At 35.0% G+C, this 13,105-nt stretch overlaps 2 protein-coding genes across 3 annotated transcripts; one reads left to right on the top strand and one right to left on the bottom strand.

The window, feature by feature from the left end:
* Positions 1 to 5,015: 5,015 nt before the first annotated feature.
* LOC140991351 (two-component response regulator ORR26-like) lies at positions 5,016 to 7,269 on the top strand. Of its 2 annotated transcripts, XM_073461265.1 has the most exons (6): positions 5,016 to 5,536; positions 5,699 to 5,848; positions 5,935 to 6,204; positions 6,300 to 6,376; positions 6,587 to 7,001; positions 7,081 to 7,269. In XM_073461265.1, exons 1-5 carry the CDS (start codon positions 5,404 to 5,406, stop codon positions 6,989 to 6,991), a joined length of 1,035 nt encoding a protein of 344 aa, XP_073317366.1. In that variant the 5' UTR covers positions 5,016 to 5,403; the 3' UTR covers positions 6,992 to 7,001; positions 7,081 to 7,269. The 2 variants fall into 2 exon arrangements, with proteins under 2 accessions (XP_073317366.1, XP_073317365.1); XM_073461264.1 differs by having other exon boundaries at positions 6,587 to 7,269.
* Positions 7,270 to 7,498: 229 nt separating this feature from the next.
* On the bottom strand, positions 7,499 to 11,667 carry LOC140991350 (linoleate 13S-lipoxygenase 3-1, chloroplastic-like). The gene is made up of 8 exons (XM_073461263.1): positions 11,245 to 11,667; positions 10,886 to 11,166; positions 10,124 to 10,361; positions 9,721 to 10,047; positions 9,321 to 9,514; positions 8,849 to 9,150; positions 8,481 to 8,747; positions 7,499 to 8,329 (listed from the first exon to the last, which is right to left on the bottom strand). The coding sequence occupies exons 1-8, from the start codon at positions 11,603 to 11,605 to the stop codon at positions 7,573 to 7,575; spliced, it is 2,727 nt and encodes a 908-aa protein (XP_073317364.1). The 5' UTR covers positions 11,606 to 11,667; the 3' UTR covers positions 7,499 to 7,572.
* Positions 11,668 to 13,105: the final 1,438 nt, after the last annotated feature.

Below are 13,105 nucleotides of genomic sequence, written 5' to 3'. Positions count from 1 at the left end.
ATGGCTCAACATTTTAAATCGTCACTCAAGGATTCTCTTGAGACTGAGGTGCGGAACATGGAGAAGATCCCTTACGCTAATGCAGTAGGCAGTCTTATGTATGCCATGATTTGTACCCGTCCAGATCTAGCCTACGCAGTGAGTCTGGTCAGTCGATATATATGTAAACCAAGCAGAAACCACTGGGAGGCAGTGAAGTGGATTTTTAGGTGTCTCGGAGGAACACTTGGATTGGGATTGTTGTATGGAAACAGAAAGGAGAGCATGTAAGTTATTGAAGGTTCCGTAGATGCTGACCATGCTGGTTGTTTGGACTCAAGGAGGTCCTTGACGGGTTATGTGTTTAAGTATCATGGAAATGTGGTGAGTTGGAAGTGTAACTTACAACATGTAGTGGTACTATCTACTACTGAAGCTGAATTTATAGCAGTCACAGAGGCAATTAAGGAAGCTTTGTGGATAAGTGGGATGGTGGCAGAACTAGAGACACAAGAGATAACAATGGTAGCTAAGGTGTTATGTGACAGTCAAAGTGGCATTCACTTAGCCAAGAACCGAGTTTATCATGAACGGACTAAACACATTGATGTCAAGCTCTATTCATAAGAGAGGTGATCTCAAAAGGGAAGGTGAAGCTGGAGAAGATCACAACTAGCAAGAATTCTGTAGCTGAGATTTCATCTAGTCATCTCTTGCACATAAACTCTTATTCCAAAGAGCATAAAGAAACACTTCTCATGAAACCTTATACTCACACGCAAACAAATCTAAGAAAACACAACATGCATGATCAACACCATGGTTAAAAGAACTCAAACTAACCTTGCTTATGTGGTGCGTTTTAGAATTGAAAGAGTGCATTTGTCACTCAAAATTGTTTCAAACCGTAAACAAATCATCTATCCTTCAGTTAACATTGAAAAAATGGTATTATGATATTTTAATCTTCTTCTCACTGTCTTCATTCATTTCTTATTTTTTTTCTCCTCAGAGATTTTTGGTTAGACAACTGTTCTCTAAAAGTTAACATAAACATTAAAAGGAAGCTTTAAATTTAAATTTTTCTTCAAGAGAAAGAGAGACATATATTATTCTGTGATTAAATCAAGTTGGGCCATAAATTTACCAAAAAGAGTTAGAATCACAGACAGCCTTCAATCAACAGTGAGAAACGTACTAAGTAAATTCATCAAGTATCAATTAGCCACATTCACAAAATTCACATGCAAAGTCAGATTATTGTAGTTATTAAAATATGTATCATAAATCAACATTCAATAGGAACTCAAAAAATAATACCAACAGTTGATCTTCGCTCAGGTTAAGTAGTGCTCAAATATCAAGTATGTGAATTTATATTTTCCAATTTTCCAAATTTTTGAAAAAGTAAAAATATTGAACAAACTTGAACTTAAAAGTGGCAATTTCATGATTTTATATCTCAATCTGTTTTGACTACGAATGATATTAATGAAGCTTACCGTCTTTTTAATTGCTTGCAATAATATGTAGATCCATATAATATGAGGAACTAATTAAACCAAGCATGTAGAACAAACCAAAAGAAGTGGAACAAACCAAAACTTTCATGGAAAAAAAAAAGAACACTTGAATGAAATAAAACAGAGCTGTTTTGAAAGAGAATAAAAGACAAGACATCAATAAATTAAACCAAGCATGTAGAACAAACATGTTTCTTATATGCAGCATTGCTTGCTTTATGGCATTAACAGTGTTTTTTGGGAGGCTTTGTACACAATAATATAGATCTAGTACAGAGGGAGAGGAGCAGAATGTTGAGGAAACTGAATCTTCAATTTCCGGTTGTAAACTCTACTAAACATTCAAAACAAATTAATGATACAGAATGTTGCAACTATTAAAACAAATAAAAGTAAAAACTCATTTTTGCTAATATAATGAATGGAAAAAATTTGCATTAGTGGACAAGCTTTTGAGTAACAGATCAAGTTTTAGAAGTATAAAATCTACAAGATTCACAAGACATAGGGTACTTACTTTTTCATCCAAAGCGTGAATGAAGCTTTGTGTTGGACTTAATACACGTCCAAAAGGGTCTGGTCGTTTACTGCTACCCATGGCCTGAATAAGTCATTTCCGGCGAAGAAATGGCCAGAAATTCCAGGAAGAATCGCGCAGAAACAGGGTCGCGAGCAAAGGTTCGGACATCTTGATATCTTGCTCAAAAATGTCGATTCAAGGCTCAAATCGAAGCAAAGGGCCACGTGTAAGCTGAATCAAGGGTCGACAGACCACCTCCGGCGGTGTACGGAGGCATCCACGACAAGATTTGGTGAGGGCTAGGGTTTGACGGGATTGGGGTTTTTTATTGGGAGCAATTTAAACAAGAGAGCAAGAACACACCATTTAACTACATCTAAAACAGAAAAATGCTTCAGATCTGACTATATTATTATCCCAATGAAGATAAGAAATGAGAAAGACATGAGAAAATGAGAGACGAGTCTCGTGTATGAACAAGTATACTGACTTTATTATTTTCTAAAAAAGGTCAAAGAAACTGTTTCGTAATTTGGTGGGTGTATTCAATTCAGAGTTTTGATGATTTTTAATGATTTTTTTAAATGACAGACTTTTATGAATTTGATAGATTTTTATTGACTTTTATGGATTCTCACAGATTTATAAACAGATTTACGTGGATTCATGTAGACTTTTTGCAAGATTTTTATAGATTTTTGTGAATTTTTTTTATAGAATTTTATAAATTTTGTACTTAATTATAAAATATTATTTTTTATTAATATTTTTGAACCAATAATTGATTGACATATATAACATATTCAGTTTGAAATAGTTTTTCAATATTTATATTAATAAATAAATATACTTATTTAAAAGTTAATCATTTAATCCATACATGTGTACATATGTGGGTTTGTATGTATGTTTGTAAATTTTTTAAAATACATCAATTGATTAATCTGTAATCTTGTTTTTGAATTGATAATATACATGTGAAAAGAATATTATTTAGCATTGTGTGGATATAATTTTTTATAAAAATATCATAGCTTATATATTAATTGAAAATGCTAAAAAGAATTTAAAAAATCATGGTTGTTGCGAGACTATTCAATTATTAATAATTAAGCGATATTTTTTGGATCATCTTTTATTATTATTAAATATTACATTAATTTGTATAAATTATAAATTAAAAATCACAAAATAAATTCTAGAATTCAAAATTTTTTATGATATTAAAATAAAAAATTATTAAATGAACAATCAGCCAAAAAATGAAAAATTTGAAAAAAAAGATGAAAATATATATAGAGATGCACTTCGAAAATTTGAGAGAATGATAGAGATAGATGTGAGGAGAGAAGATAAGAAGAGATGTTATGTGAAGCGACAGAGAGAGAATAAATAGCTCGTGTATGAGTTAGAAGTTTTAAAAATCCATCCAAATCTTTGGGTTGAACCAAATACAATTTTTGACAATTTATAGTTGTACCTTAAGCTTTAATGTTTGTATGTTAATGAATTACATGAAGTTATTAAAAGTCTATTGAAAATTTCAATACCTACAAACTTTTATAGAATTTTTAAAAGTCAATGTTGAATACCACTTGACTTTTTAAAACTCCATGAAAGTCTATTTTGAATACCACTAGATTTTTATGAAGTATCTAAAAGTCTTAATTTAATACATCCAGACTTTTGAAATCTACAAAAGTCAATAAATCTCCTACATTGAATACATACTTCAGAAAAATAAGTTAATAAATAATATTTTTTTAAAACATTGTCTTTTATCCAAAAACACTAATAAAAGACCGTTTTAAAAAAACGGTTAGATCATAAAAACACGTTCATAGATAACAATTTTTAAAAACCGTTGTCTTTTACCCCAAAAATGTTAATAGACAACGTAGAAGATCGGTTGAGAGTTTAGAGGAGAGAGTTGGATAAATACTAGACAAAATATGTTCTCTTCAGATGGTTTGGTAACTAAATAGAATATTCTTGAATGTCTATGTCAGTTAGCTAACATATAAGTGTGGAAAAAAGCTAAACTGACAAATTAGAACATATCACATAATGAATGGTGAAGGTAAATTGAAATGTAAAATATATATGTATGTTTCTGGATGTTCGGAAAACAGAAGCTCCTACGTCATCCTTTCTTCATTTTGGAATTTTCGCACTAGAAGACTTTGGATAATACAAGTAGTTTGCAAGATCCCGATTCAGTTTGGTCTTAAACACTGTCAAACTGAAACTCATAGTATCTCAATTGATTAATAAATAGTCTGCAAACTGATATACAAATGTAATGAATAATAATACTAACTTAGCATGAAAATGATCCTTAAATGATCAGATATAATTCTTTTTTAGTTGTGCTGAACTGACTCAGTTTCGCTCAAATATTTGACAGCCTTTAAGAGTATGAAATCTGGTTTACAATTCTATGAAATTCTATAAAAGTCAACAAAAAATCATCAATCCCACAATAATCCATCATTTGAAAGAGTGATTAAAAGTTTTTAAAAACTTTAGAATGAATATACCCCCTTATACAAAGCCAAATCCAAATGAGAACGCCAGACTGTCTTCTTATATACATATATAGTTAGTTAATCACTTTATACTAAAACAATATGTGACTACATATACATACGCTTGTTTGTGTTTATTGAATTACAAGGAAGATATTTTAAAAGAATCCTACTAAGTACTGATGTGTAATTAGGAAGATATTTTAAAAGAATCCTACTAAGTACTGATGTGTAATTTCTACTCATTAAAATTTGTAATCTGGTAAGATATGAAAAAAATTAAAATGAGTTTGAATAAAATGTACATCACATGGAAAGTTTTAAAATTATTCCGATTTAGGTAAGTAATTGATGACAATTAAACACAATATATATACATATATATATATACACACACACACACACACACACACATATATATATATATATATGTATATATATATCAACTGTCTTGTCCTCGAAAATAAAACATATAGTAGGCTAGCTGGCATGAACGTGAGTTGAGATTTCACTGGCAAAATATAATAGTTTTCATGAATCTGGACTCCATTTAATAATAATATTAGATTTTAAATTAGCTTAATATTATTGTTTTGGTGCATTAATTAAATAAAAGATTGTAACAAATACCTCATATAATCCATCAACAAGTATTTGACCAAAATAAGAAAATAATTTACATTCTTCCCATATATATATTTTAATTGAAAATATATAGTCAACAAAACAAGCAGAGACAATAATAAGAATTTAAAGGTATGTATATATAAATGCACATGCATCTCTGATTAATTATATATATATTTCTTGGTTCTTGTAATGATTATTTGGAACCAATTAAAAAGAAAGTGGAATGTGGGATTTAACTGGGATTGAAGGCAGCTGCGCTAACGTCGAAATGGATTCATGCGGAATTCATGTTTTGCTTGTGGATCACGATGGTCCGCATGACACAGCCAATTTGCTACACCTCTGCCATTACAAAGGTACGTAGTCAACACACGTTTTGATTTCCATGGAAAAACAATTTTAGATCTATCAGTTGTCCCCTCCTTTTATTTATTTATTTATGATTGTTGTTATTATCATTAATATAATTTCATTTCTATAATAAATACAAGCTACGATGTATGTTACATATTTGTCAGTGACATTTATGGACCTTGCTTCCGCTGCTATATCAATTCTGTCGAGCGGAAAGGTGAAATTTGACGTTGTGATGGCCAACATCAATTCTCCTGATCTTTATGGATTCAAGCTTCTCCAACTTGCTGTCAACACGGGTTTACCAATAATTGGTAACTATTTGAACTAATTCCATCTTCATAACTACTACTATGTATATATCTATCATCCCTCAATATGATTTGTTCCTTCTGTATAGCGATGTCGTATAATGATGATACATTGGTTGCGATGAGAGCTCTGGAAAGTGGGGCACTCCTTTTTATCAAGAAGCCCGCGACGATGGAAGTACTCAGGTCCCTATGGCAGCATGTTTTGAGGGAGAAAGCGTGTGTCATGAAACGACGCGAGAGACTTCAAGAAATAACCGAAACAGAGAAAAAATTCAAGGGACGAAGGGAGTGCACTGACTGGACTCCTGAACTTCATGCAAAGTTCATGAATGCTGTTCAACTACTTGGAGAAGGAAGTATATTTCAATCTCATTCTTTTTTGCATCTTTTCTGTTGTTTTTTTTAGATGGGTCTCAATCATTTCTATATTATATATATAATATACTCGAAGGGTGCTTCCCAAAAGAGATCCTAAACCTAATGAATGTGGATGGTCTCACAAGGTTGCAAGTAGCCAGCCATCTCCAAGTATGTCACATTTCCTAAATATGCTGATAACTTTATGTACGATTATATATATAGTTTCATCAAGGGCCCTGCTCCTCCATCGTCTGGCTGGATCTTCCTCTATAGCCACATGATCTATATTATACCTATATCTATATAGATATACAGCGTTAAATTTTGTACTACAGAAATTTTTATTTTTCTTTTTTGTCTTCATTATGTTGTTTAAAGAAATGTCGTAACCTTAATTGGCGAGTTGAAGAGAAGAGGCCTTACCGACTAAGTCAACATGAAGATGGGTCCCTAACCAATCCAAGAAAGTTTGGGGCAATGCCTCGACGGGGAAGGGACGACTATCATGTTCCAGTCCAAGAGACTCACCTAGATGGACAGAACGCGGGAACAGAAAATATAATCAATAATACTTATAATGTCGTCCATGGAAACATGGAAATAGCACCAGCATCCAATGATAAACATCAGTATTATGTTGTCTCTCCCCATCATCAGCAACATGGAGCTTTGCTGCCTGACGCATCAGGCACCTCGAATCCATCTGAGGACTTGTATAATTTGTTTGATACGAATGGATTCAACCACAACTTTTCAGGCAGGAAGTCCAAACCATCATATTGATCCTGACCAGGTATTGTACTTGAAAACTAGCATAACACCTCCATTCTTTTAAAACTAGGAGCAGTTGACTTTAATTTGTTATTTTGCAGAACTCCACAATGCCGAGCAATTGGAGCTCGCAGTCATCAAATTTTGGCAAGGGATGATCGACCCATTATAACTTGTCTGGGAATGACCTTTTGTCCTTTCCCCCCATTTTTCTTGAATAATAACTACATTTGTGCATGTTCACTGAACATTTCTACAATACTTCAGCTGAATATTGTTACTGTCTTTTATGTTTTCTATGTAGCGTACATATAATTGGTTTTTTTTAGTTGGAGAGATCAATGTTACAATTGAGTCGTGAACATGACACCTCATATTAAACATGAGATCTTGATATCAGATGAACTACAAGTCATCGTAGTATATTATTGGTTTCTGAACTATATAATCGTGGGAGTTTTTAACAGACCCGTCCCTGAGGTCTTAGCTAACAGGATTGCAGATCAAGAAGCATGCATATATACACTCTTAAAATTATATTAATATCATGCTAAAAATGTACTTGATTATTACAAAGGCTTCCTAATTTTTAATTATATGGAAACACTGTTTGGTACACCTCTGCATGTTACTCCTGCTCCCGAACTAGGCGCCAGAAGTTCATATGGTAGCACCCCAGGACCACACCTATTCCGACATTGAGGATCAGCATTTCTTTTCTCGATCTCCTTCTCGATCAGCCTAATCTCACTGGAGAACTCGTAAAAGGCTTCAATAACCTTAGGATCACACGACCAAATTGATGGATGATTCCTTTCACCCAAATATTCCTCATCGGGTGAATGAGTTGATAATGTGTCCACCACGGCCATGAACTTTGTCGCTTGTAATAAACTTGGCAGGGCACAGAAAAAGTACTTTTGTGGGTCTGTAAGGAATATCGAGTACTCCGGGTCATTCTCATCTGGAATCAGGCGGCGCATGAGCGGTGGGCGGTTTGGGATGTAGCCACCATAAGGGTACTGGCCAAAGTTCAATGCAGCATGTTGTGCAGATGCAAGCCATATTATGGTTGTGAGGATTGAAGCCAGGTCCTCTGGGGTGGCTAATGTGGGCCACCAATCCTCATGGCGGAGGTCCGCATGGCCTACGTTAATCGACTCGGCGTACCAGGCCTGGAGCTCCTTGTCATTGCAGACTTGGTTGGCGTCTTGATAGTAATGGGCCACATACTTGTGGACCCATTTTTCGATAGCTTCCCATATCATCAGCCCATCTGTGGCATAAGGGTAGTCATCAATGATAAGTTTAAGCCCATGGGGCTGAGTCGGATCTCTTGCAGCCATGCCTCTGAAATGAAAAAGATGATGATATTATTTGAGTTATGTTGAATGCATGCGTGCGAGAAAATTGACCGTGTACACAAATTTATGGTGGCATAGCTCATGACTATCAAACATTTCTCATGATTTTAATAAACAATATGCTTAAAATTAGGCACCTTCTAATGAGATCAGCAGGGAGGCTTTCCAAGTCAAACCGCCAAGAACTCTTGTATGCTGCTGCACTGATTTCCATACAATAACGGCCGGGAGTGAAGCAAGATTCAATCACACCATCTACACTAATTAAACTCTGTCTAGCCAATGCATTGATCTCCAATGTGTATCTCATGTGTGGATCCAAAAGCTTAAATATGGGATGCATTGCACTCATTTGCCTATGTGCAGCCAATATGAATGGCTCCAATGCTGCATGCGTACGTAACCTAAAAAAGCAAAACAAATTGGTTGCTACATTTTCTTGAGTTGAATCTTGCTAAAACTATAGTTATTACAATCGAGTGTAATTTTTACTGTCAGTACGTACCAATGGTTAACAAGTTGGTGAACACCGGCATCATTGGAACAAACATGAGCCTTAGCCAATTGCCACATCCAATAAGTAGCGGCATCCACCGGTGGTGTGACCACACGCTTTGGCCGAGAGCTTGAAGAGGTTGGTGGGAGGCTGAGCTCTATGGCTATGGGTTTGAGGGTGCCCAAATCAGTCAAGAAAAAGACTGTGCGTGTTGCATATGATTTCCGTCCATCGAGGGCATTCATTCCATTGAGGAATGGCAAGTATATGTCATGGTAATCGATGATATATAGCCTGTTAGCATTCAAAGCCTGACAAAGCACCAACCTAGCTATGTTAATTGAATGACAACAATCAAAATTCTGAAACAGAGGCGATTCAGTTTTTGCATTATTCCTAGACCATGAATCAGTTATATCACTATGAACCCATTGTAATATTTATATATATGCCATGCCAGAATTTTCAAACTATTGCATACCTCTTGTATGGTAATCCCATTAAGTTGACCAGATATGTGTTCGTCTTTGAGAGCTGATTCTGGTGATCCGTAACTTTCAGGGTCAAGCTTACTCACTGGGGGAAAAGCCTGAAGCCTTTCTATATTGATAGGATTGACCCCAGCCAAAGCTTGACGCCCGAATTCATCGTCTCGCAACCATGCATATTTGTCCTCTGCGACAAACATTAAAATCTCCCGAGTTAAAAATATATTATGATAAAAGTTCATAATTAGGTGTCGCATGAGCCATTAAGTAAAGTACAGAACAATTTGAAAGTGGTGTCCATGTTATAACGTATAATAAATAATATATGTGTCAAATTTTCTCGGAAATATCGGGCAGCCAAAATTTTTCAAAGGGGAAGAGGAGAGCACTCACTTGAAACGATCTTTGGAAGGTCAAATTTGAGTAGGCCACCTTTTTGAATCTTGTTCACAGCCTCAGGCATGGGCATCTTATTCAAGATCTCATCATGCAGGCCGAGTTTAAGGAGTAGGCCTTCACTATAAAGGCTGTCAATATCTGAGAACCCCTTGAAGTCCTTGTTGTTAGCAGAAATGCTGGCCATTAATTGTGGAATAAGATTGTGAAGCACAGCCTTGAGTCTCCCCGTGGAGAAGGTGGTCATTTTCGACTCCTCAAACTGTTCGTCCCTTGGCACGTACATGGGCAATGGCTTCTCTACTCGACTCTCGGCGTTCAAATCTGGCATGAAATATCAATGTTTAAAGCAAGGCATACATTCGTAGGGCGATCAAGAAGGGGAAGTCAGTCGACTAACTGGTATAAGTAGCAGGGCGTCCTGTGCGGCAACGCCGTGGATAAGGTATTTGTTGACCTCCAAGAATCGGCCGAGCGAAATCAATGCCTTTATCAGGATTCCCAAGATCATTGTACACATCAAAATCATATATTCTATCAGACAACTTTCTTTCACCATTTCCATCGCCTCTCAGTTCTCTGAGCTCCCTTTCTCTAAGAGCTTGAAGCCCTGCTGGTGTTTCATGGGGCAAATATGGCTGCCAAATGTTGAAAATCGTCTCAATAAACCAATCACTGTAGCTAATTTGGGACTTCCTATTTCAAACTTTGATTGATAAACGCTAAACAAAATAATTATTAAAACTATTTTACTATAAATAACATTTTTTTTTTAAACTTATAAATATAACATTTATAAATAACATTTAATAATTTATAGAATGACAAATCAAAATTATTTTTAACCTACTTTTAATGTAAGGTGGGTCCAGCTGACTTAGGTGTATTCATTAATAATATAACAGGATTGAGGCAATTTGTAACCGACGACATCGCAAAATGAAGCATATTTTACTTTATGTAGAAAAAGGTTATCTTCAGCTTTCCCTTGCGTTTTAAATATGAACTTTGATTAAAATGATTACCAAGTGCACTAGGAAACTTGTCAAATTAAAAGGTTGAATATTTATTTATTTTCTCAGATGGGGGGACATCGAAATTGGTCAAAAAAGTCAGCAGGACTATCATTTCATCTTAACCCAGTCAACGATAATCAGCCTACCTGATTAGAGAAGAAAATTCTTTTGCCGGGATGATGTTTGTTGGACTGCACCCAAGAATCGCAGGGAAAATGCAGGGGACCCCGGGGAAATCCTTCGACTGTTATACTCTCCAAGAAGAACTCTTGCTGATGCTTGTTGCTCACTAAAATTGCACCGGGAGTCCCAAAATTCGAATCCACCACGAATTCTGCTATGTAATTCACTCTTTCTGTTTTGAGGTTTGATTTCTTGGACCAGTCCTTGAGAGCAGCTTGATTGCTTTTCTTGGGTGCTTTGGTTTCTAAAATCAAAGTTTGAATGATCCATTAGCACTTAGCAGAGCGTGTGTGTAGATATAGATTTAATCAAGTCGACTTACTTGGATCAAAATCATTGCTCACGAGTTCCAAAACAACATTCCTTCCGATCTTATCAGCAAAGGCATCCAAATGTTTGACCAAAGTCTCCTTGAAATCCTCCTTGTTCTTGTTCCTTACAGTCAGCACCGCTCTGACCTTAAACTTGAGAGCTTTCTGAGGCACCGATTTCACCAACTCCAAATCTTCACTGATGGCCGCAACAGGGATTGTACTGATCTTCACACCCATGGCTTTTTGTTGGAAGGGAAACAGAAACCGGCGACTCTGTCTCTGCTTCAAAACCAGCCTAGACGATGACGCAAGAAATGAAGTTTTCTCCAGTAAAGAGGAACCACCCATGATCTCTTTAACAAGTGCCATCGATTGCTCACGACACAGAAACAATTTGGCTAGTGGAATGGAATGTGATGGTGTGTGAGATACATTTTATTTATATTTATAGAAAATAATTAAATGGTTTTAATGTGTCACCGGCCACATGTTTTTATTTCTCTTCCTTTTCTTGTTTTTGTTATTTCTCTTCTCATATAATAATATCACATGCAAAAAGTCAGCAAAGTTTTTTGTCTCTCCATGCGTTTGAGTTCTGTCTAGTTTTGAAAATTAAAATAATTTACTCTTGTTAGAAATATCAGGACGTGTGGAAAACGTAAAATAATGAGGACTCCACACACAATAATTGAATTTAGGGTCTGTCCTACATTTCAAATTAAAAGTTTTGACTAAGACCTGGCACGTATGTTAGGGCCGGCCCGGGTCGCTACTGCGTGGCCCTATTTGTCCTTTAGCCTTCAATTGAATCCTCCCTCAATTACTTTACAATGTTGTATGTAAAAGCACATTCAACCCATTATCGTATATATCAATTTTTTTATTCTTCTTTTTTCAGTACACAGCTAAATAAATAGGACAGATTCTTTTTTTTAACTGTGATGTTTATAACTCGTTAGTATATGAATGAATGAATGAATGAATAGTTTATTAGGAAAATAGAGGAAGCCGGAAAAAGTAAAGGGCGGAAGAATGAAAACTGAAATTGGAATTTGTTTATATAAAATTAGGCAGCGTCTTTGACCATTGGCGGCAGCTTGATGGTTGGCCAGGGTCGGTCTTAAATATAAACATTACGTTCACAAAATACTTGTATTTAGTGGGCTCAACACCTAATATACATATACATTGACAAAAGCTTAATAAATAGCATCATCCATATGTGAACGTGTGTGTGAGAGATTATAAACATATTTATTAATCTCTCCTTAATAGAATCCTAGTCCTTCTTGGCTGTTTTATTGAGATACTCTAATTCAATTGACCAAAACTCCTGCCTAGATATTTTTTCATTGTCAAATATCTCATTTGTATTTTTCAGATTTTGCTTAATTAAATAACTATGATTTAATCAATTAATTCATTCTTTTACATTATTCTTTTGGATGTTTTGACTTGTTAGGAAATCTTCTAATCAATATTTTATTAAATTTTAGTATTGTGAGTTCATTATCATCCCGACTGACGATCTGACATTATCAATGTGACGAGAGCACAAAACTCGTTATTGTGGCGAAAATGAAAAATTCAAAATTTCCACTTATTCATTTCTAACAGCTGATTATTTTTCACTATCCTCACTAAATTAGGTAATTGCACTTTCCTCACTAAATTAGCAGTTGAACTAACTTCCTCAACTTCCAAACATGGAATCCACTTATAAATTCATTTATAAGTTATATGTTTGATCTCCATCGAACTAAATTATCAAATCAACTCCTTTAATCTAAATGTCTCAACAAGAACAAAAAATCCAATATTTGTGTAACCCTCAATAGTTAATAGATACAGCTAGTCGTGAATTCACAA

The sequence above is a fragment of the Primulina huaijiensis genome, chromosome 13 (assembly GCF_012295235.1).
Source record: "Primulina huaijiensis isolate GDHJ02 chromosome 13, ASM1229523v2, whole genome shotgun sequence".
NCBI classification, from domain to species: Eukaryota; Viridiplantae; Streptophyta; class Magnoliopsida; order Lamiales; family Gesneriaceae; genus Primulina; species Primulina huaijiensis.
Note: the sequence above shows the minus strand (reverse complement) of the source record. Positions and strands in the feature narration are given on the sequence as shown.

What these genes read in the sequence shown, in the direction of transcription:
- LOC140991350 (XM_073461263.1), bottom strand. Translation starts at nt 11,605, where the DNA reads ATGGCACTTGTTAAAGAGATCATGGGTGGTTCCTCTTTACTGGAGAAA. An exon ending in CCTTCCAAAGATCGTTTCAA is followed by an intron (nt 9,515 to 9,720) that starts GTGAGTGCTCTC and finishes TGTTTGTCGCAG; the next exon opens with AGGACAAATATGCATGGTTG. An exon ending in ATGGGATTACCATACAAGAG is followed by an intron (nt 9,151 to 9,320) that starts GTATGCAATAGT and finishes GTGCTTTGTCAG; the next exon opens with GCTTTGAATGCTAACAGGCT.
- LOC140991351 (XM_073461265.1), top strand. Translation starts at nt 5,404, where the DNA reads ATGTGGGATTTAACTGGGATTGAAGGCAGCTGCGCTAACGTCGAAATG. An exon ending in ACACCTCTGCCATTACAAAG is followed by an intron (nt 5,537 to 5,698) that starts GTACGTAGTCAA and finishes CATATTTGTCAG; the next exon opens with TGACATTTATGGACCTTGCT. An exon ending in TCAACTACTTGGAGAAGGAA is followed by an intron (nt 6,205 to 6,299) that starts GTATATTTCAAT and finishes ATATACTCGAAG; the next exon opens with GGTGCTTCCCAAAAGAGATC.